Genomic DNA, 23,248 nt, shown 5'->3' on the forward strand with positions numbered 1-23,248 from the left:
GTGTGAATCCCCCCTCCTATCTGTACACTTGTGTGATTTCGTTAAAAACCATCTCGCGTGGTTCTGCGTTGTCATGGTTACCGATCACCTTCTCGTCAGTCAGTTGAGAGCAAAGAAAGTTACGTTAACTTGTTGGAAAGGAGAATAATGGAGGATTTAAGGTTGTTTAAAAAGTGGAGAAAACTGGACCAGCAGCCGAGCGTCGACAGTAAATATATAAGCAAATAAAACCGGTAGCTTCATAAAATCATGTATGCAATGCAATTATGATATATATGAATATGATGGAGAAGGGTACTCATTTGGACCCCCCCCCCCCATGTCTAAACCATGGTTCTGCCCTTGCAAACAAATGATAAGTGGAATGATGTAAACGTAAAACATGTCACTGAATGCAGAACTAACCAGTGGGTTCCCTTAAACTGTCACTCACACAAATCATCAGCTCGGTTTGCAACAATCAAAGGAAATAACGAAACTTGCTCTTGTTGGGATTATAAAGACCTGTTTTCAATAAAAGGGAAATCACTAATTCCTGTCAACATTATGCAGAGACCAGTCGAGTTTGATCCAATAGAAAACTAGGCCAACTCTGCGAGTGTGTGAGTGAAAAAACAAGCGTCATGCGTGTTCTCATGAGGGAAACACAAAGGGTCATTATGTCCTGCTGCCAATCTAGTCTCAAGTGTGTGTGCTGTGAAGAATAGAAAATCCTGTAGAAATGTAAATATGCTCCGTGGTGTCGACACGGGCTGAGTGGAGAGACTTTATTAAATAACATATAAAAAAAACCCAGACTGACCCAGACCACCCCGCCCCGTGGATAGCCCCCCCATATAAACACCAAAGTCCCTCACAGAGCTACAGCTACACCCCCTCCACCCCCTCCACACACACACACACACGCACACAGAAGGAGCACAGCGATGTGTGCGGATGTTGGAGACGGCTGCGTTGCTCCACTGAGCATCTGCGCCTTTAAAGGCTTGTGAGTGCGCACAGCTCCAACTTGTACACAACTCCGACGCGCCTTTCAGAGAGGCACCTCAACCCCGCAGAGAGGCACCTAAATCCCGCAGAGGCACTTCAACCCCGCGGAGAGGCACCTAAATCCCGCAGAGAGGCACCTTAACCCCGCGGAGAGGCACCGCATCCCCGCGGAGAGGCACCTTAACCCCGCAGAGAGGCACCTTAACGCCGCGGAGAGGCACCTTAACGCCGCGGAGAGGCACCGTAACCCCGCGGAGAGGCACCGTAACCCCGCGTAGAGGCTCACCTTCACGGCTGGCCCCATGGAATAATGACTATGGAATACCACTGGATCGTGCTGTCTGTGTTTCTGCAGATAACCTTCCATCCAGGTGAGCCACTTGTTGCTGTTTTATTGGTATTTGAGAGCAGACCCGGGTGTGTCTCTACCGAAGGACCCCATCGCCATCCCGCGGTGCTTTTCACCACTTTTCTTTGTGGCGGTGCAGCGAGGGGAGCGGACCATCTGTCCAATGCTCCGTAGCGCAGGGCACCGTTAATAAGCAGAGGATGGAAAGGACACGCGGCACACACCTGTGCTCGAGGGACCGCGGCAGGTTCACAAACCGTCTTTATGGAAATAAAACGTTATCAGCGACTCCTGATCACGAGGAAGTTTGCAGGTGATGAGAAAGAACGCAAATCAGACACACATCGAGCTTTGTTTGAAACACATCAGCACGTGAGGGTTGGATCCATTTCCATCGAACTGTTGATTTCCATTTAGAGGAAACAACTTTTAGTTTGTAAAGTCAGTGTTTGTCCCTCTGCCTCGTGCGTCAGGTGGATCCTTTCTTTGGGCCCCCCCCCCGTTGCTTGTTTCTACTCGACAGCTCCAGAGGATCCAGGGGAGGGGGGGGTGCCGGGGGGGGGGGGGGGATTTGCGTGCACGCAGAGGCCTTGCCAGTCATGTGATGCCGTGAAGCTTTCAGCGCTCAGACCGAATCCACCGGGTGCTCCCGCGTATCGGACTCGTCTCCCGGTTGATGCCTTAACGGGAGATTTTCACCGGTTCAGAACCGAGCGCCTGGTGTCCTGTGATTCTGTCCTTCAGTCATCCTCATCATCAGCTCTTTGTGTTCATGCATCTATTTGAGAGTGGAGGGCGCAGTTGTGTCTGTATTGAACAACACATCAAGTGTGTAGGCTCATTGGAACCTCTTCCACCATAAGAGGTCGATTATAGTACAATTATTGATTGTCGGGTCATTAAGGGCTTACATAGATCGTTCTTTAAGTTCAGAGAATTCCAGGGACCCTTAAACTGTGGGTAGCAAAGGCCCCGAGGGGCCCTTGTGATCGGCTGTTCGAAACAGCAAGGGGTCTGAGGGGCCGCCTTGTTCAGCGGACTCATGTTTTAAACCACAAGGGGCCGGGGGCCCTCAACGGGTGAGCCCGCATTTTTAACTTTAAAGGGTTTAATGGCCCTCATACTCATTGTAAACCCCCAGGGGCTCAATGGGAAGTTTCACTGTGCACACCGAGGGCCACAACTCTTAGCTTCCATCGGAAATCATCAGGCCAAGCGTGCTGACCCCTCAGTGGAACCCTACAACCCCTCCGTGGCCCCTGCAACCCCTCTGTGGCCCCTACAACCCCTCTGTGGCCCCTACAACCCCTCTGAGGCTCCGTAGTTCCGTTTCACCGGAGGAAGCTGTTGTCCTGCGGCGCTCGTCTCTTTGATGGCTTTGATAAAAATGGAGTAGGATGAGGACTCGTGCTCTCGCAGTGAGTCTCGTTGCCTGGACAATAGTGAGAAAAGTCGTAATTCCAGCTGAGGTTTGTGCTTCTCAGGTGATCAAAATCCTATTTTGTCCCATAATGAATGTGACTCACAAGAAGATACAGGTGGAATGTTTTCCATACTGAGGCTGAGACCCCATGGTGTGTATAAAGAAAGGGTCCCAACACGCCTCCAAATGAATCCGGTTTGTTGGCTCTCTGGGTTTGAAGGAAGATCCCGTATCCCAGTAGAGTCCAATTCTAGACATTTTCAATGACCACAACAGCTTTAATAGCACTTCCTGTCGAGATGAGTGATGTCAAAGCTGTGTTAAAGCTGCCGTCTCTCTCTTGACCAGCAGGGGGTGACTCCTCGGGTCCTATGGAAGTTTATGAGATAATGACTACTTCTCCCAATAAACATTGCAAAATGATGGTCTCTAGTTTCAAGTCTTCTTCAATACAGCATGATGTTTATTTAGTAAATTATCGTCCATTTAGAGTCAAACAGGCCATGAAGCAGGAGATGCTTTTAGGGCGGGGCTACACAATGACTGACAGATTGTTACCAGAGGCCAAGCTGCCTTTATGTAACTCCTCTGTGGTGTAAATTGGATTTAAAGCTGCATACTCTCTATTGACCAGCAGGGGGCGACTCCTCTGCTCCCATAGACGTCTATGAGGAAATGACTCTACTTCTGTGTAGTGACCAGCAGGGGGCGACTCCTCTGCTCCCATAGACGTCTATGAGGAAATGACTCTACTTCTGTGTAGTGACCAGCAGGGGGCGACTCCTCTGCTCCCATAGACGTCTATGAGGAAATGACTCTACTTCTGTGTAGTGACCAGCAGGGGGCGACTCCTCTGCTCCCATAGACGTCTATGAGGAAATGACTCTACTTCTGTGTAGTGACCAGCAGGGGGCGACTCCTCTGCTCCCATAGACGTCTATGAGGAAATGACTCTACTTCTGTGTAGTGACCAGCAGGGGGCGACTCCTCTGCTCCCATAGACGCCTATGAGGAAATGACTCTACTTCTGTGTAGTGACCAGCAGGGGGCGACTCCTCTGACTCTTTGTCATGTTTCACATTCAGTTGATTTCCCTCACTTCGCAGGCAACACCAAGCCCACCGTCGCCCCCGCCGGCCCCTACCTCGTCGTCCCGCTCAACGCGCCCATCGAGCTGCGTTGCCACGGCGACAAGGAGGTGCAGTGGCAGCGGGAGGACCGGCCAAAGGTACGGGGGGAGAAAAGGGTGGCGGGGATGTCCACGCTGCACATCCCCAAGGCCCTGCCCTTCCACATGGGCCGCTACATCTGCCTGGAGGAGAGCTCCAAGGAGCGCAGCTCCATCTACATCTACGTGAAAGGTAACCGCAATGCAGCCGTGGGGGTTGAGGGGGGGGGGGGGGGGGGGTTGCGTGGGCACATCCTGTTGTTTGACCTGGACAGGTGTAGTGCATTGCTGCACATCCACCTCCGTGTGACACCTCCTTGGCCCGCTGCCATGACCGCAGGCGAACATCACGTGCTCTCCGTTCACTGCACGCCGTCCAAGGCGCGGTAACGGCTTTCCTGACGAGAGCCACACACGCGGCATTGTTACAAGATGTCAGGATTGAACTAATTGGCCTCTGTGAGACGGATACAGAGCTGCAGCTGACTCATCCTCCTGCAGCGCTGAATAAAAAGCACCTTTATAGATGTAATCCTTATGATTTCAGTTCTGGAACACAGAGGAGCAGCTGGTGTGTGTGTGTTTCAGCTGATGGTATTTTAAACCAACCCCCGTTGTTTTCATCAGCGCAGCTTTAACAGAGCAGTGACTTTAATGTAAGGAAGACAGCCTCTGCCAAAGACATTCGTACAAATATGCTTTTCACCACCCCAGTCGCATTAGGCAGGTAATGGAATAGAGACACGGCAGGTTAGTCCCAGTTATCAGAAGAGAGGAAGTCAAAATAACAAAAGAGTGTATGTTAGTGTTCCATTGCTGCACTTTGGCACATGATCACAAACCAAAGCCTCATCGGCTCAGTTTACAGCTCTGACGCCTCCGTGTTTTTCGGCAGATCCCGACCATGCCTTCAGAAAACCGTTGGTGTTCAACATCCTGACTCGATTGGGAGACAACGTGTCCATCCCTTGCCTGGCAACCGATCCGAGTCTGGACAACCTGCACCTGGAGGCGTGCTCCGGCAAGGCCCTGGCCTCGGGCCTCCGGTCGTCCCCCAGCCTGGAGCGAGGCATCGTCATCCACAACACGCAGAAGGCCTTCGAGGGCTGCTACGTGTGCAAGGGGCAACTCGGAGGAGAGCCCGTCCGGTCATCTGACTACCACCTGACCGTGAGACCAGGTGAGAGCACGCACCGGAGTGGGCGGGGCTCCAAAGGCCCCAGAAGTCGTTGGTAAACCCAAACAAGCAGTTTTGGAGCATTGTTCCGTGTTGTTTGATGTGAACCAGTGTTTTAAACTTGTGTAATGAGGATGTAGTTTACTTTAGTTTAGTTGTTGGAGACCAGGTCCATAATGGCTGTTTATTCATTTATTTTTCAGTCCCTGTTGCTCGTCCTGTGATTGAGATGCAGGCGAACAAAAGAGTGATTCTCATATTGAACGAGAGTCTCTCCATCACCTGCAACACCACCAACGCCAACGCGCAGATCAAGCTGAAGTGGGTCCCTCCTGCCGGCTCGGTGAGACCTTCTTCTCTTCCTTTGCAGTGTGCTGTGCTGTGGGTGGAAGATTCCAGTTAACAAATACTGAGCTTTCATCAGATGTTTGACTTAAAGCTACCCTGAGAAACCTTTAACTGGTTCTAGACCAGTTTAGTCGGGTTCTGTGTAGACCTCCACCAGTAAACTAGAAACCAGAACCCGCTGCAGTAGAATGGGAGATTTTCTAAAGGGACCCTGGTACTCGGGACACAACCACAACCACTATAATCAACAAAAAATGGATCAACCACAAAAAAGAGCTTTTTACCCAAGAAACTGGTCCCAATTAACTCGCAACTGGTTTTAAATGTCTCGAACCTGAGCAACAATCAAGTAATCTACAAAAACCTGATACCTGGTACCAGTGGTTGTTTCTTCTTAAGAGCGAGAGTGGAAGGGGTCAAAGTTCTCGCTGTCTAAGCCTCAGGATCTTGGCTGTGTGTGTTCCATGTGCACTACCGTGTGCGTACGGGCGCTGTGTGTGTGTGTGTGTAATCGCATGCGGCAGGTTGTGTGTTGTGTGCTTGGTGAGCATAGACCAGCAGACAGGGTTAATCTCTAGAGATCTCTGGGCGTTGACAGGGTGCCGTCTGGTATCCACAGCAACCAGCAAAGGTTGACACTGCTTCACGCATCCTGGCGGAGAACTTCACTCACATGCACAGCGCCACGTTGCACATCGCAGCGGTCGGACCTCAGGACGTCGGGACGTACCGATGCAAAGCCGAGAACGATAAAGGCGTCAGCTCGCAGTCGGTGAGGCTCGACGTCTACGGTGAGTTTGGCGGCTTCATCCATTTAAGGCGAAAAACCCGTTGGTCACTTGACGTCGTGAAGTTGGAAATGCAACTGATGGATGAGGACGGGTATCTGCCTGCTGAGAGTCGGATGAGAGGTCGGGTTTCACAAGCCCCAGGTCCTCCAAGTGATGCCATAGAGAGACTTTTCCTCCTGTAAATCAGCAATCTATAAATGTTGGGGTCAAACAAATTGCCAGTAATTATATAAATATAATTTATTTTATTTCTATGAAATGAGCCTCGAGCGGGAAGTCGGGTTAATGGAAACGCTCATGGACGACGCATAATTTTATAAACAGCTGTCAAATGTTCTTTTGGCTTCAAGCGCCACTGAGCAACTTTCTTTTGGAAAGAATCGAGCCGTTTCCAATTTTCTTTGCACCTTCAGGGAGTGAAGCGGGTGATTAGCTTTGCTTAGCTTAGCATAACAAATGGAAACGGGGGAAACGGCTTGATTGAATCTGCAAAATGGACCTAACCGTTGATGATCAGGAATCAACAGGTTACAAATGGAATAGAAAGTGATATTTCTTAACTTTATATTTTTCAAATCTGTGATTAAAAAGGTCTGGACTAGTTTGGCTGAATCATGGATGAATGAAATAAAGCATTAGCCAGCTTCAGTTGCATTCCAATCCCACGCGCCATTTAACCCCCCTATACCCCCCTATACCCCCCCCCACCCCGCCCCCCCTTTGGCCCTGACGAGTCCTCGCACGCATATGTCTAAGGCTAAAATGGTGTATTCTAGTTCTCCAGGATCATTTCTTCACGCGTTCCTGTCCTTAGCTCAGCTTAGCTTAGCTTAGCATGCTGCTCGGAGGAATCCGGGAAGAATCATACGAGCGCGTCATCGGCGCCTCAATAAGCTGAATTTCCATTTGATGCAATAAACGGTTCGATCCGTTCTGAATGGACATTTTATTACACACTGAGGTAGAAGTTTATTTCAAAACTGCTAAAACAACATTTGACCTTTGCCCCGTTTCTTCCTGCCTAACTTAAGCAATAGAAAAGCTGCTATGCTTTGTCCAGCATGTGGATCAAACACACAAGATCTGTATGTTAATTACCTTTTAAAGTGCTCATACAGCGGTTTAGATACCCCATTTCCTCTCTTTATGCTAAGCTAAGCTGCCACATGAGAGTGATACTGAACCTCTTCTCACTTCTCCTGCCCTCCATCTACGTACATCTACACAGCGATTCACTACCTTTCTGTCTCCATGCAGCTCAGATCCCTTCACACCCAAATACAAACACACTCAAACTCCACAATCCCTGCACACAAATCTACACTTTCCTCCTTCTTTCAGAAAAAGGCTTCATCCGTTTAAAACCCACCACCAACGAAACCATCCACGTGCGCTCTGGCGAGAGCCTTCCCCTGGACATCGAGCTGGAGGCGTACCCGAGGCTGCGCTCCTTCCGCTGGAGCTTCATGGGCCTCGAGCTGAGGAACACCACGGACCACGTCATCAGCACGCACAGCCACGAGTACAGGTGGGACGCACACAGGCGCGCACACTCGCCACCCGGGGCCAGAGGGCGTCCATTAACCCCGCGCTGGGTGGAATTTGACAGCTCGGCACCGATCGAGCTGCCCGGGTCGGCGCCGCTTTCACAGCGTGCCGAGAAGCGCGGCCGGAATTTACAGAAACGCTCGGGGGTCTTTCTCGTGGAAACGGGAACTCTCTGTATATAAAGGGGGGAGGGGGGGGAGGACCGCCCCTCCTCAAGCAAATAAAGGCTTGGTGAGGGAGCACATGGGTCAATAAATAAAACTCCGCCACAATAAACCGCAGAGAGAAAACAAACAGATGTAACGTGAAGTCCAACATCAGTTCAAGGCCTTAAACATGAATGAGCAATAGAACATTAACATGAGAGACAATAAGAGAAAGAAGACGAGGACAACAATAAAAGTTATTCCACCCAAGTGTGCACGGCGCTTTAATGCGTGTCGCCCCGTGCGCAGGTTCAGCAGCGAGCTGAGGCTGGTGCGCCTGAAGATGTCCGAGGGCGGAGTCTACACCTTCCAGGCCTCCAACGGTGCCGCCTCAGTGAACCACACCTTCACCATCTTCGTCATGAGTAAGTGGATCCTCCTCTCCCGTCTTGTGGTCTGGTGCTGTGAGAAGTGAGGAGACCCGTGACGGTCTTTGTCTTCTCGAAGGTAAACCTGAGATCGTGTCTCACGAGGGTCCGGTGGACGGACAGGTGCGCTGCGTTGCCGAGGGTTTCCCTGCCCCGCAGATCACATGGTACTACTGCGAGCAGCCCTACGCCAGGTGAGGCCTCCCTTCTGGTACACAAAGATTGGACTAACTGCATCAGTCACACAGCTGGTGGGAGCCGCTCTACTTTTGAGTTTTGAGATCCGGTTCTCGTCTCTTCTTCGCGGCCAAGACAATATATTCGAGGAAATGATGCAGATCGTGTTGCACTTTGGGCTCAGTGTCGCTCATCTTCTCAGGTCTGACATCCAGGGTCTGCTAGCCAGCTCCACATTCATGTCCATGGATTCTTTTGTAAATTCAAGTGGTCGTTAGAAATTCCAATACTTTTCTGCAGGGATTAGTCCTAAAACCAGGAAATGAGTCTGCTTTTTAGTACTGGCTCTCGTTTCTGAGTGAATGTGTTTTTGATTGGACGTCTGAAGTAAAGTCTGAGGTTTGAGCGGAAGAGATTTTAAAGTTTTGATTTAAAACAGTCAGTGAACGACCCTCTGGTGAATCTGAATGAGACCGAACCATCACTAGGACGCCAGTCCTCCTTCAGCTCAAAGACCCGAGATCATGAGACCTAACGGGAGGTCATGTGACCCTGGTGGGGTTCCCTTATAGCCTAATGTGAGGTCATGTGACCCTGGTGGGGTTCCCTTATAGCCTAACGTGAGGTCATGTGACCCCCCCTGCATTGGCTCCATTTCTACGGCGCTCTCGTATGGATGCAAACTGCCTGCGTGTCGCATGGCGTGTTCGATCGCTGGCTCCTCCCATTACTTGAGCTCTGGTGTCACACGCTCAGTGTGCTGCTCCAGGGTCCCGAAGGTCACCGCAAACACCCACCGGGCGACGATGGCGGTGCAATGTGGGATTGTGGGAACTGTTTCCCTGCGCTGACTTGTGATTGGTTGATGACCCTCATGTGACCAACAGTGGACTTGTGATTGGCTGGGGGGGGCCCATGACGTCCGCCTGGACACAAACCCGGACGTCGTTGCGTGTCAAACATAAAGCCCAACCAAAGGAGGGGTGTCTGGTTGCCGGGGCAACGACCAATCCCAAGCAGCACAGGCTGTGAATCACAAGTGATTATCCAAACTCCATCTAGTAATTCTGTAATTATAATCAAATCCACTTAATGCTCATCACAAAGACGCACGCCACTGTGAAGAAAGAGAGCGAGCCGCTGGCCTTTTATTTCTCTCTACATCTCAGTTGTAGTTCAGAGCCCCCCCCCCCCCCATAGTGTGATGTGGTGTGCAGTCTGTTTATTCATATTAATCCTGGGTTGAGTGTTGCGGACACAAATTATTTAGATTATTAATCCAGACAGGAAGTAAGAAAAATCCCCAAAACCAAGAAGTTTGGAAGTGAGGAGGACGCTGCAGAACGTGGCAGAAACCTCCACTTTAATAAAAAAAGCCAAATATTTATTCAGTCAAACTGAGCATAACGCAGGGGAGCGTTTAGGGCGCGGCCACACTGTGATTGACAGGTCACAGTCGGTTGCTTTTTGGGGGAAGATGTTTGGAAGGCTCAGGATGTGTGTCACAAAGGTCACCTCCCCCCCCCCCCCCCCCTCTCCCCCCGCCAGGTGCTCCCAGCAGGTGAACGCCACGCAGGAGGAGCACAACGTGATGACCGTCACGCTGTTCAGCCCCTTGTTCGGCAAGACGGAGGTGGAGAGCCGGGTGAACGTGAGCCGCGGGCGCTTCAGCACGCTGGAGTGCGTGGCCACGGTGGAGGGGGAGCAGGCCTACACGCTGTTCTCTATCAGCGGTGAGTCCACGCCGCGCGCGCGCGCGTGTGTGTGTGTGCACAAACACAGTGGGACCGCACACACACACACACGCACACGCACACACACACACACACACACACGCAGATGCAGATAAATTGTTTGGCGCCTGTCAGTCTCGTGTTGCGTTGCTGATTTGGTAAGAATTCCTTTGCGTGTCCTCACCTTCAGATACAGACAGAGTCAACAGCACGAGAGAGGACACGCACACACACACACATACACACACACACACACATCAGGATGTGTCAGTAAACCGGAGCACTTGGTGCGCAGAGAAACAAAGGTATCTCAGCCGCTCTGTACACCGACTTAATCCTCAACTCAAAACATTTACTACCCGATGGTTTGAGAGGATTAAGCCACCAGTACAGGTCGGCCTTCTTTAATCCGCCAGGTAGAAGGAGGTAACAGGTAAACAGAAGCTGCTGATAAGACCTGATCCATTGTTTACCGCTGCGTTATAACGGCCTCCTCATCTGCCGCCCACCGGCCTCCACGTGGCTTGAGCACAGAGTGGGGGGTGGGGGGTGGGGGGGGGACTAGAGACCCTTTTTATTTGACTGTTTTTGGAGCGTCTGCCGAGGATCTTTGTGGCTCCGCTGAGCGACAGCAGAGCAGGCGGAGAGAGAGTGTGGAGCACAGCGGGGGGGTTGTGTGTCTGGGGTGGGGGGGGGGCAGGGGTCCGTCCGGGGGGTCTGTGGGAGGCTCGGAGGTTTCACACCATGCAGCATGCATGTGTGGAACACACTGACAGGTTTACAGGGGATTAGTTCCTGCAGACGCTGCGTTTTGAAGTGGAGAGAAAGCTTCTTATCGCTAAAGAGCTTGTTACACCCCCCCCCACCCCACCCCCCCCCCCCCCCATACAGAGGAGCAACACAATGAGGCATCACAGACACACAAAGGAACAGGACAACGGTCGTCACGCGGAGCTTTAGAAGCAGCAGAAATACAGTCAAATACCGCATTTCTACAGCTGCAAAAAAAGCTGGATTTTTTTTTTTTTTACAGGTTTTTATTATTTTTTGAGATTATTTTATTTTGAGTGTAAAACCATTGAGTCCCTGCTCACTGGCTCCGATATTAGATTTCATATTGTTAGCCTGATTTCATTTTAGGACTGTTTACAATTAGGTGATGTCATTTCATAAATTGACCAGACTGTTGTTTTATTGGTCAGATCCACATGACTGATGGTTACATTTTAGAAGGCACTTAAATATGAAAATGATATCAGATAAAAGGCATTTGCTTTGTTTTGCTGTTTATTATTGAAGGATCTTCATGATTCCATGACTCCATTATTTTGGATATAAAACACATGATTGAAACCGTTTAATCCAAAAGGTTTCACTCTTTATCTCGGCTTCACTGAAGAAGCTTGTGATGAAGATCAAGGTTCTGTTGTAACACACAGAGGCTCCATAAAAGTGAAAATGTGGTGTTTGATGAACTTTAATACATCCGGCTGCTTGAAGGAGACCTTCAGAGAGTAGAAGCAGCTCTTAATCTTCCATTTCCCGCTGATGTAAGTTGTGTAACACGTTGCTGCCCCCCCCCCCACTGCCCCACCCCCCCCAGAGAGAACCGTGGCCCACGGTCTGTTCTCCCCTCTGCTCCTCGGCTCCGTGTCGGCGGCGGGCCTCCTCTGCCTCGTCCTCGTCCTGCTGCTCTACAAGTACCTGCAGGTGAGAACGGCGCCCCGCACCACCCGCACCACCCACATGACCCGCACCACCCACATGACCCGCACCACCCACATGACCCGCATGACCCACACGACCCGCATGACCCGCATGACCCGTACGACCCACACCACCCGCATCAACTGCACGACCCGCCACGGCGCCCGTCTCCCGGGTCACTCACGGGTTTTTTGTGTGTCTTTTTCTTGTTGTTGCTGCCAGAAACCCAAATACCAGATCCAGTGGAAGGTCATCGAGGGCGTGCACGGAAACAACTACATCTACATCGACCCCACCCAGCTGCTGTACGACCACGAGTGGGAGTTCCCACGCAACAACCTGCGCTTCGGTGAGCCCCTTTTGCCCAGGTGACGGGTCTGCATCGTGGGGGGGGAGGGGGGTGGTGGTGTTGGGTCGGTAATAGAAGCCTGAGCCTCGGGCGATGGACAAACAGCGGTGTGTGGTCAGCCCCCCCGCTACCCCCCCCCCCCCCGGTGAAACCTCACTCCCTCACTGCAAACAGCGCTCTGTTGACACGCTGGGCCTGTTGTTGTTGAAGGAGCCTCCTCCAACAGGATCCTGCGTGTCCGGGTGCACGGCCCCCGGGGCTCAAACCGCCGTTTCCCTGGAAACGCTGGCACGGGGCCAGCATGTCAGAAAGGAGGGGGGGGGGGGGGGGGGACAGGATGGAGGAATAACAGTTTTCCGTGTCTGCCTTCAGGGAAGACGCTGGGATCGGGAGCGTTCGGGAAAGTGGTGGAGGCCACGGCGTACGGACTCTCCGAGGACGACTCCGTGATGACGGTGGCCGTGAAGATGCTGAAAAGTAAGAGATAAAGATCTTTACTACCTATAAACGTTCATTGAGTTCGTTTTTAGCGTTATCCGCAGCAAAGACGATAGTGCATCGCTAAACAAAGTAAAGATACAATATATAAGCAATCAGTAAAATCACATTAAATGAAGTCACTGTACAAATATAAAAGGTTTGTGCAGAACAAAGTATTGATAGAAATAACAATTAAACCTGGATAGTTTGATAGCAGGCAGCTGACATTCAGGGAGGGTCCTCTCATATCTATAGAAATATGTAGATGTAGATAATAATTGTTCACGAGCTCTTTGCCCCCCCATAATTAAAAAGGGGAAGGCTGACTCACTCTAGAGGTTCATAAATGAATGACATCGTCAACCTGGAACTGGCAGGTGTCCGTGACGTGAATATCTTCATCATCCTGATAACCTTTGTTTACATGATCTAACCTGACTACCGATCCTGCCCCCCCCCCCTCCCACACCCCAGCCAGCGCTCACGCCACGGAGAAGGAGGCGCTGATGTCGGAGCTGAAGGTGCTCAGCTACCTGGGGAACCACATGAACATCGTCAACCTGCTGGGCGCCTGCACAGTCGGAGGTGCGTCGGCCATCTTGTTCCCCGTCGTCTCTAAACGGGGGGGGTTCGTGGGGTTTGTGGGTTTGTCGTGAGTTTGACGTGAGTTCTACGGTGTCCCTTTTGTCCGCAGGCCCGACGCTGGTGATCACCGAGTACTGCTGCTTCGGAGACCTCCTCAACTTTCTCCGCAGGAAGAGGGAGTCCTTCGTCTGCTTCAAGCCGGACGAGGACTGCTACTACCGCAACGTCGCGCCGCGCAGCCGCGCAGCTGGGTCAGGTTCTTTTCTTTGTTTTGACGGAGCGGCGCGTTGTGAGCGAGAGGGAAAGAAGTGCGCTGGTATCTGCCGCCCAGAACATGCGTAGGAGGAGGTGACCAGACTGCTCCTTTTCCTCCTCACAGTGACAGCTTGAGCGGCTACATGACCATGAGGCCTTCTGCTGCCGGCAAGCTGCCGCTGGGCTCGTCCTCCGAGGAGAGGCGCTCGCCACGCAAAGGCAAGGGACCCGTCCACGGAACAGCCTCAGACACGCAGAGGGGGAGGAATAACCCCCCCCCCCCCCCGTTTTGTCCCCTCAGGCGTCTCCGACGAAGACGACGCAGAGAGCGAGATGTTCGACGAGGACGGGCTGTCTCTGAGCACCGAGGACCTCCTCAGCTTCTCGCACCAAGTGGCCAAAGGAATGGAGTTCTTGGCCGCCAAAAACGTGAGCAACGACCATCGCGGACACAGCGGGGTTTCATGTATCTGCACCTCAGTGTTCTTTGTTGTCATGGAAACGCAAGGGAGTGCAGCCATGATCTGAGAGGACGGGACCATTCCACGTCCTTCTGGCTTCCAGGGTTCTGAAGACGGAACACAAACAGTCCTTCTGTTCTTACCTTTCACACAAAAAAAAAGACAAATGTCCTCACTGAGAGCATTTCCAAGAAAGGAAACGTCATTGAACATCTCACATTAGTCCAGGCCATTCCCCTCAAACTGACTGGATCACCTTTCGGGCTGGTCACGCAACACGTATTTCATGTTACGCTTGGTTTCTGGATGAAGCTCCGATGTGAGCAGAGAGCCGGGTCACATTTCTACGGCTGGTAAACGGATCTGAAAGGTGTATTATTTAGTGTGGAAGTCGTCAACGTCGTCCCGTCATTGAAGCTGCGTCTGTCTGTCAGTGTATCCACAGAGATCTGGCTGCCAGGAACATCCTCCTGACTCGAGGACGGGTGGCGAAGATCTGCGACTTCGGCCTGGCCCGAGACATCAACACGGACTCCAACTACGTCGTCAAGGGCAACGTAAGTCTGGGCCAGAGACGTGTCCCCGCGTGGACGGCCTGCTCCGGCGGGGCCTACGGGCGTCTTCAGCTCGCCGCCTGAGTAGATCTGGAGAGTAATGAAGCAGTAAATTGGTTTTGACCGCAGTTCGTCAATCACGTCTTTGCTTGTCGGGTCTTTGCTTGTCGGAGCCGCTGCGGAAGCGAAACTCGTCCTCGGGGCTTTTCTTCAAACACTCTCAGCCGGAAAACTACTGGCAACACATCATTATTCATGGACGGATCAATTTAGAGATTTGAGGCTTCTTTCAGGATTTGTTTGTTCACACATTTGCACATTTTAGTACTGACAACATGGAGAAATGTATTTATTATATTTATGCTGGTATTTTATGACACGGAAATATCAAAAGACTAATTTATCGACAGAATTTTAAACCTGCCTTCAACTAATCTTTACATTAACCCCCAAAACGACCCCTGCTTCATCATCCGTTGTTCTTAAACACAAATATGTATCATTGGACCAAAAGCCCAAAACATACGATCTTCTCCTGAGATGCAGAGTCCCAGAGCAACAAAAGGGAATACGAGGCTGATGGTTACGGGAAGCAGCGTGACGGCCCTGTACATTATTACCCTGTAATGTAATATAATGTAAAATGACATGTAATGTAAATCCAGCCGATCGCATTCCTCGGCATAACACCAACCAGCGGGAACGTTAATGACGTTGTCTAGCACCAAGAGTTTGCTTTTTACAAAACGTTTTTATGATGATGCTCCGCAGAGGGAAGCACAAACCTCTCTGGAGGGGTTCAACAACGCGCTGAGACGCGTTGTTCCAGGTGTGGCTTCCTGTGTTGCTGCTCCACAAAACTGTATTTACGAAGAATTGAAACGCGTGGATTATTTTCTCAACTAACTGTCGTATCTCCACATAAATAGCAGCAGTGAGGCGAGTATCGACGTGAGTGCGTTTCTCCCCCCACAGGCTCGTCTGCCGGTCAAGTGGATGTCTCCAGAGAGCATCTTTGAGTGCGTGTACACGTTCGAGAGCGACGTCTGGTCCTACGGCATCCTGCTTTGGGAAATCTTCTCCCTCGGTGAGTCCATCCGGCCGTCAAAGCGTTTCGATTCGGCGCCGCTCAATGTAACGGGCGCTTTAAAAACCGCAGGAAGCAGCCCTTACCCCGGCATGCCCGTGGACGCCAAGTTCTACAAGCTGATCAAAGAAGGGTACCGCATGGACGCGCCGGAGTTTGCACCCGAAGAAATGTGAGTAGTCGCTTTGTGGCGTAAGAAGACCTGTGGAGAGGTGGTGTTGATGGCAGGTGGAGGTGAGACGGTGACACACCAGACACAAGCTTAACTAAAACACACGCAAACAGACACACACAGACCGACATAGCGAGGCAACAGACCCTAAGAAACACGGATCAGATCCAGAAGAAACAAGAGAATAAAGCTCCCAGGTCTCTGATCACATTCTATTCAGCTGCTGACGATCCAAATGAAACGATATAGATCCTCGTTGTTTGTTTGCTGCCCCAAAAGGTTTCAGATTTTTTTAATTGTTTCATTTCCTGCGGCCTAGAGTCAGGAAACCAACAGACATTCTCAATGTGATCAGTGAAAAAAGGATGGTATATTTATTTATTAAAACATTTATTAAAAAGTGGTTTTAATGATGATGACCGTGATGGTTGACGACGAACTCGTTAATCTGAGGTCCAGAGAGCCGGTGAAGACGTGTGCGTCTCCTCCACGCTGCAGGTATCAGGTCATGAGGTCCTGCTGGGAGCCCGACCCCTTCAACCGGCCGCCCTTCAGCAAGGTCGTGGAGAGGATCGAACAGCAGCTGGCGGACGCAACGAAGCACGTAAGGCCGAGCGCCACCTTTCTTCGTTCCCTCGTCCATCCCGGCTGCTCTACCTGGAGATGGGTTTACACATCATACCTCCGTGCACGTGGGCCTCTGTGACGACCTTAATTCATTAAGCCTGCTCACGTGTGAGCGTGACTGTCCTTCTGCTCGGTCCTCCGCGTCAGGTCAATCTCGAAATAAACATCTGGCTCCAGATGTGGAGTCCGTCGGCCCTGGTCAGCGGTGGCTGCGTGTGGTCTCGAGTGGTCTCCGGGGTCGCGGGCTTCGGATGGATTAAGGTCAACGGTCCGTGTGGCGAGCCAATGAGGCGTAACGGGTCGTCTGAAGTGGAATCTGTGGAGCGAGTTTAGCTCCATGTCGGCCCATAGTTCATCTCTACTTTAGGACCCACGAGTCTATATGAAAAGCAAAAAAAGCGCTAATAAAGCAAAACTAAATACAAGAAAAGACACAAAGACGTTTGTTCCAAGTGTTGGATCAGTTAAGGCCTTCACGGGTTAGATTTCACAGACATTTGAATCCTCAACACAGCACGTAATGTGCACAGTACAACTGTGAGGTTTTAAGTCATTTTCTCTGGTTAGAGTTAATATCACAATCAAGTTAACAAGACACTGACAAATGTCACACAATGATGTAGATTTTAAACCCCCAGTGTTAAAGCATATCCACTCTTCTGAGTGTAACACCTTTTTTTATTGACTCCTGTTTAACACTTTAACAAAACTCATATTCTAAAACAATCAAACTAAACTAATGTAACTAATGTAAAAAAAACTATATACGTCTTAGCAACTCATTAAAGAAAAAATAACAATTATCCGACTGAACAGCCAAAGCTGTTTAACGGACAAAGTTCGGAGTTCAGAGCCCTGAAATAAATAGATAGACCTTCTAAAGCAGTGATTCTCAACTGGTCTGGCTCCAGGACCCACCATCACCCCTTAATGACAAGCCGCGACCCAAATTCCGCTGCATTAAAAAAGTCCCTTCAAAATAAAATCACAGGATGGATTTTTTTGTGATTTTTTTTTTAATTCTATTTTTATTTTCCCATTAAAAACGGGTCCGCGACCCACTAGTGGGTCTCGACCCACCAGTTGAGAATCACTGTTCTAAAGCACACTATGTCATTTTCACATTGAATTTGTATGACTGGTAAAAACTGTTTCTTAAAGTGTTAATTATGTCAGATTGAACGATTATAGATCTGTACATCTGTACATCTAAGATACTAAACTTAAACATTTAACCCTCACCACTGTGTCTCCAGTTCTGGCTGCAGATCTCATGCTTTGCTAACTGGCTTCTGGCTTCTGTCTGAATGCAATGCTAAGCTAGGCTAACTGGCTCTTGGCTCCAGTCTGAATGCTATGCTAAGCTAAGCTAACTGCCATCCGGCTCCATCTCCATGAGTAAAGGGGAAAAGCTCATCTAACAACTAGGTTACTGTGATTGGAAGTGAAATAATCTAAAATGACTCTCTCTCTTCATTCTCTTCAGATTTATCTGAACATTAGCTCCAGGCCCCCCGCCACGCCCCGCTTCGGGGAGGCGGACCGTGGTTCTCAGATCGCCGCTTTTCACCGCGCTGACTCTGCCGGTAACCACGGCTCTCCGACCCAAACCCGACCCTTGCTGGTCCAGCACGAGGTCTTCCTGGAGGGGACAGCCCTCAGAGCCCATCGGGTGTGAGGACCCCGCCCCAGCCGGTCCGGCCGCCCCCATAAAGTGCCTGTAGTGCCACAGACCAATAACCACGCCCTGACCCCCCCCCCCCCCCCCCCCCTACATACGACCGGACTCACGGATCCATCACAAGAAGCAACGAAGGACCGGGGACTATCGGCAAGCGGACACGGGGAGGACTGGACTCATGACCCCCCCCCACACCCGGCTCAAACTGTTTCCTTGTTGGTTTTGGAAAACCCTTTTTTTGTTTTTACATTTTTTGATCCTTTGTTGTTTTCCTGATATTTACGTAGCATTTTTCATTCTCTTTTTTTCTATTATTTTGGTTGTCTGTCGTAATCGTTGGAGAAAAATCACTTGACGCACTTGGACTTCACATTTTCTCACACGCATCATGCAGCTTATGCTTAAATTTCATTTAACTCTTATTGTCAGTATTATTTTCCGACTGTTCGGACCTGCGTTGATTTGAAGGAGACATTTCTTTTTCGGTGGCCAATTTGAGTACAGATACGCAGACACTGGCGTTTAAGCTATTAGTCAGCAGGCTCGAACCTGCTTAGAGACATAAGTGCTTCAAGTGGATTAGGAGAATACATTCATGCTTTGTTTTCTCATGTCAAACATCGCTGCCGAGGATCTGTCACATGGTCCGGCCTACGAGTAATCACACGCAGTTGTCTCCAGAGACGCGGTACGCTAGCTTTTCCTTTCATGTGCTTGTCGACTGCAAACGCGCACATATCTGTGGGCGATGATGACGCTACGCGATGGGACGGGAGGTGGAGACGAGGACGCCGGAGGCTTCCGGGTCTCGGCTCTGTTACGTGAGAATGCAGCTGCTGGTCTTTTTCACAGCTGGTCTGCTGGAGACGTCTCTTGTAAATATCTGTTCACGGTTTGTGTGGTTTATGGGTTTTGTTTACTAGCATGAGACAGGTACTGACATTTCTCATGTGTGCGTTCACCTTCTTCCCCTTCATTAAGGACCGATCTGTTCTCTGTTGTTACCGTACGGATCAAGTCAAGGCCGATGCCTATTAAGCAGAGAGTAACATTCTTAGGGTCGACGAGACAGTGGGTCCTCTTCGGCGAAACCGCCTCCCTCCCAATTTGTTGAATACCGACTTATGGCCCCCAAGGACTGACACCGTCGCACCGGCGTGGCAACGAATTCCAAGATAATAGCGAGATACTCCTCAGAGGGTCAAAAGGTTTTTTACCCCAGTGAAAGTAAAAGTAGACGTCGATTAGTGTCGTCAGTTCGTCTGTCACTTGCAACCTTTCGCTGGACCAAACTTAGTGGTTTTGTGGCATGAAGTTTATTTTGACAAGTGGAAAACCACAAACTGTGGACATAGCTGTCATGATGTCCCTCGTAAGTTTGTTGACTGCTGTTATGAAGCCTTGATTTCCGCATTTTGGTCGTCGCCATCTTGTATGTTGTATATGTCTCTAGTGGTATTTTTTTAATTGTTATGTCACTCTACCATAATTTCATAGACAAGTTTTAACCAAAGACTGAATGTCAGTCAGCATGTAGCCCCGCCCTAAAACATCTCCTGCTTTATGGATTATTAGAGACCTGTCAATCTGCCTGTAGCCCCGCCCTAAAACATCTCCTGCTTTATGGATTATTAGAGACCTGTCAATCAGCCTGTAGCTCCGCCCTAAGAGATCTCCTGCTTTATGGATTATTAGAGACCTGTCAATCTGCCTGTAGCCCCGCCCCAAAACATCTCCTGCTTTATGGATTATTAGAGACCTGTCAATCAGCCTATAGCCCCGCCCTAAAGCATCTGCTGCCGCTAGAGGTGGACATAGAGCGTTGTGGTTTAAAGCCGAGGGCTTTGTATCTGAGGAGGTGGGAGGAGGACGCGTTGTCTTCAGACTTCTGTATCGGCCATCTCGTTGTTCTCCAGTCAGTAGCTGGTCTCCCAGCAGCCCTTCCAGAGGTTTCCTACAACAGATGTGGGACTTTTCACCCTCATCTCAGCCAGTAGTCCGCACCAGTCCCTCACCATAATGACCCCCCCCCCTCCAACCTCCCCTTCTCGTCCCATTGGTGGACGTAGTGTGAAGAGCACCAGGAAAGTGTCCTGTTTAAGTGTGTGAACGTGTGTGTGTCTGTGAATGATCAGAAATCCTGTCAAGAGGTGCCACGGCTAAAGACTCATCAAGTTAGTTGGCTGATAAAAGATATCGTACTGCTCTGTCTTTCTTGTAAATACGAATGTGTGTTTAATTGTAACAAAGTGGCGCTTTTGAAGATGTTTATCTCAATGAAGACGTGGTACATTGATTCAGAGTTTTAATATGCTGTATTTTCTTAATGTGTGCACAGATTTCCAACTGTTGGTTAAACTGGTGAAAAAAAACAGCTTATGTGTCAGTCACCATGGCAACGTAACCCCAAGAGATTCACTTTGGATAGTTTTTTTTGGCTGATTCACCACTTCAGTGATGCCAGGCCGCCTCATCCAACCAACGGTCCATTGTCTCATCTATATCCAACATTTCTAATCTCCATTAAGAGTTTCCTGCATCCTGCTACATATTTATTAAACCTGAGGCTTTAGTGTTACCGTGTAATTTTTTATGTTGTCAATGTAAATAAAATTGTGTATATTGAATTCCCAATGAAACTTTACTTATTTTTTTTACATTTTAACATCTTTTTTTACATTCTTTAAAATTGTCCCTGGAAAATCTGAAAAGCAATTGACCAATTTTCAAGTGGTGGAATTAAAGACAAACGGTCAAATGTGCTGGAAAATTATTGTAAATTTTTTTCTTTAGCTGAGAATCTATTCTAACAAGTCACATATTAGTAAATGTAATTCCTTTTTGCGATTTTTGTATGTTATTGTTATGCGATTTCATAGACAAGTCATAGCCAAAGACTTGAAACTAGAGACTGAGACCATAAACTCATGTTTACAATGTTTACTGAGGGAATAAATCAAGAGAGAAGTAGAGTCATTTCCTCATAGACGTCTATGGGAGCAGAGGAGTCGCCCCCTGCTGGTCACTACACAGAAGTAGAGTCATTTCCTCATAGACGTCTATGGGAGCAGAGGAGCCGCCCCCTGCTGGTCACTACACAGAAGTAGAGTAATTTCCTCATAGACGTCTATGGGAGCAGAGTCGCCGCCCCCTGCTGGTCACTACACAGAAGTAGAGTCATTTCCTCATAGACGTCTATGGGAGCAGAGGAGTCGCCCCCTGCTGGTCACTACACAGAAGTAGAGTCATTTCCTCATAGACGTCTATGGGAGCAGAGGAGTCGCCCCCTGCTGGTCACTACACAGAAGTAGAGTCATTTCCTCATAGACGTCTATGGGAGCAGAGGAGCCGCCCCCTGCTGGTCACTACACAGAAGTAGAGTAATTTCCTCATAGACGTCTATGGGAGCAGAGTCGCCGCCCCCTGCTGGTCACTACACAGAAGTAGAGTCATTTCCTCATAGACGTCTATGGGAGCAGAGGAGTCGCCCCCTGCTGGTCACTACACAGAAGTAGAGTCACTTTTTAATAGCTACCATTAATGAAACGCAGCGTTCGGTTCAACTCAACCAAGGTGCCACCAGATTGTCCAAAAAGTGACGGACAAGAAGCTTGGAGATAATCGAAGCGTTTTTACTCAGGCTGAATCATTCCATCCTCATGACTGGCATCGAATGAGGTGCTTCATCACTTTAATACCTATCCCTACGTTTGCTCTGTGCCGTGGCAGCCATGTTCATGTGTGTGTGTATGTGTGTGTCTGTGTGTGTGGTACTTTTTCAGCCATTGGTCCCCCTCCCCTATGAATCCTCTTGGCCTCGGCCCAGAGAGGGACATCTGGAGGAGGACGGCAGCACAACATATTTTTGTTGCGTGGGCAGAGCCCATTGTTTTAGGATCTAACTGATAAGACGGAAGCAGGAAGTCCCACCATTGAAGTAGATGTTTGTTTGTCCGAATCAAGGAAGTATCTTCATAGTAATTAGACCCGTAGTACAACATTCTATTCAATGTCGAATGTTACACACGTCATTTTATTCTCCACACATTCATGTGTTCACTGTTAAGAGTTTACAGGTTCACAGGATTGGCTAACAGCACAAATGAAATGTTTTCATTTACTCAATAGGTTGCTCCTTTTAATCTCATTTAACATTTGCATGTGAATTAAGTGAAAGAAATTGTTTAACTATCTGAACTGAAGGGAACTTTGGGCTGAAGTGGTGTCTCCTTCCACCAGGGTCCCTTTAGGAAACCTCTCATTCTACTGCAGCGTCTCACAGTGTGCCCCTCAGGCCTGGACCTGGTTCTCCAGGCCCTCCCTTCCCTCCAGAGGGTCCGGGTTTCCAGAGAGGAGAAGCTCTGCTCCTGGAGGAGGAGGGCTGTGCTCCTGCCAGCAGCAGCATTATCTCCTCCTCCTCCTTCCTCTGGATCTCCGGGCTGCAGGTCGCTCGAAGCACTGCGACCTTGTTGTTGTTGCTTGTGGGGGCTTGAAGTTCATTTTCAGCACGTCACCGTGACACGTGTTCCTGGGTTTTAAAGCTAAATAAGGATCATTCTTTCTCAGCAGAATTCCTGTGCAAAGATAAGAACTGATCTTCTATAAATACTCTCCAAAAAACATGTTTCTGTCAGACTTCGGATGCCTGTGCTGGGATGTTTCACTGAGGGCCGATAGGTGCTCACTGTGCTGGAAATGCATGTGAAAAGTGTGCAGCAGGTCCTCTGGGGTTGCTTAACCCCGTGCGGTTCCTTGCTGTGGTTCTAAATTTGATAAGCGTGTCACACTCCTTCCGACACTGTTTGTGGTAAATCTGGCAGTTTAATATGAAACACCTTCTGTCGGTTGTTAAGCTCGATGTGAGAAGGAAACAGAGAGGACGGAGCAAAAAAAAAAAGGTTTAAGGTTATTAGATTTCCGGAAATCTCAAATAAGCAAAAAATACCTTTAACTTCTGTGAAATGTATTTTTTTTTTTAAGAATAGAAACATTTAACCGCAAAGCCCGCTGGG

General features: G+C 49.5%; 1 protein-coding gene across 2 annotated transcripts; it reads left to right on the forward strand.

The window, feature by feature from the left end:
• The first annotated feature begins 899 nt into the window (after positions 1–899).
• kita (KIT proto-oncogene, receptor tyrosine kinase a) lies at positions 900–20,974 on the forward strand. Of its 2 annotated transcripts, none has more exons than XM_037470412.2 (21): positions 900–1,361; positions 3,869–4,123; positions 4,826–5,110; positions 5,311–5,450; positions 6,054–6,246; positions 7,588–7,774; positions 8,250–8,365; positions 8,448–8,562; positions 10,094–10,278; positions 11,882–11,988; positions 12,208–12,334; positions 12,707–12,811; positions 13,289–13,399; positions 13,509–13,650; positions 13,779–13,873; positions 13,956–14,083; positions 14,550–14,672; positions 15,645–15,756; positions 15,829–15,928; positions 16,427–16,532; positions 18,042–20,974. In XM_037470412.2, the coding sequence occupies exons 1-21, from the start codon at positions 1,301–1,303 to the stop codon at positions 18,231–18,233; spliced, it is 2,985 nt and encodes a 994-aa protein (XP_037326309.2). In that variant the 5' UTR covers positions 900–1,300; the 3' UTR covers positions 18,234–20,974. The 2 variants fall into 2 exon arrangements, with proteins under 2 accessions (XP_037326309.2, XP_037326310.2); XM_037470413.2 differs by having other exon boundaries at positions 6,075–6,246.
• Positions 20,975–23,248: the final 2,274 nt, after the last annotated feature.

The sequence above is a fragment of the Pungitius pungitius genome, chromosome 7, assembly GCF_949316345.1.
Source record: "Pungitius pungitius chromosome 7, fPunPun2.1, whole genome shotgun sequence".
NCBI classification, from domain to species: domain Eukaryota; kingdom Metazoa; phylum Chordata; class Actinopteri; order Perciformes; family Gasterosteidae; genus Pungitius; species Pungitius pungitius.

Bases quoted from the DNA above. Each gene is read 5' to 3' on its own strand.
- kita (XM_037470412.2), top strand. From the start codon at position 1,301: ATGACTATGGAATACCACTGGATCGTGCTGTCTGTGTTTCTGCAGATA. The intron at 7,775-8,249 runs GTGGGACGCACA...CCCCGTGCGCAG, and splicing joins ACGCACAGCCACGAGTACAG to GTTCAGCAGCGAGCTGAGGC. The intron at 14,673-15,644 runs GTAAGTCTGGGC...CTCCCCCCACAG, and splicing joins ACTACGTCGTCAAGGGCAAC to GCTCGTCTGCCGGTCAAGTG.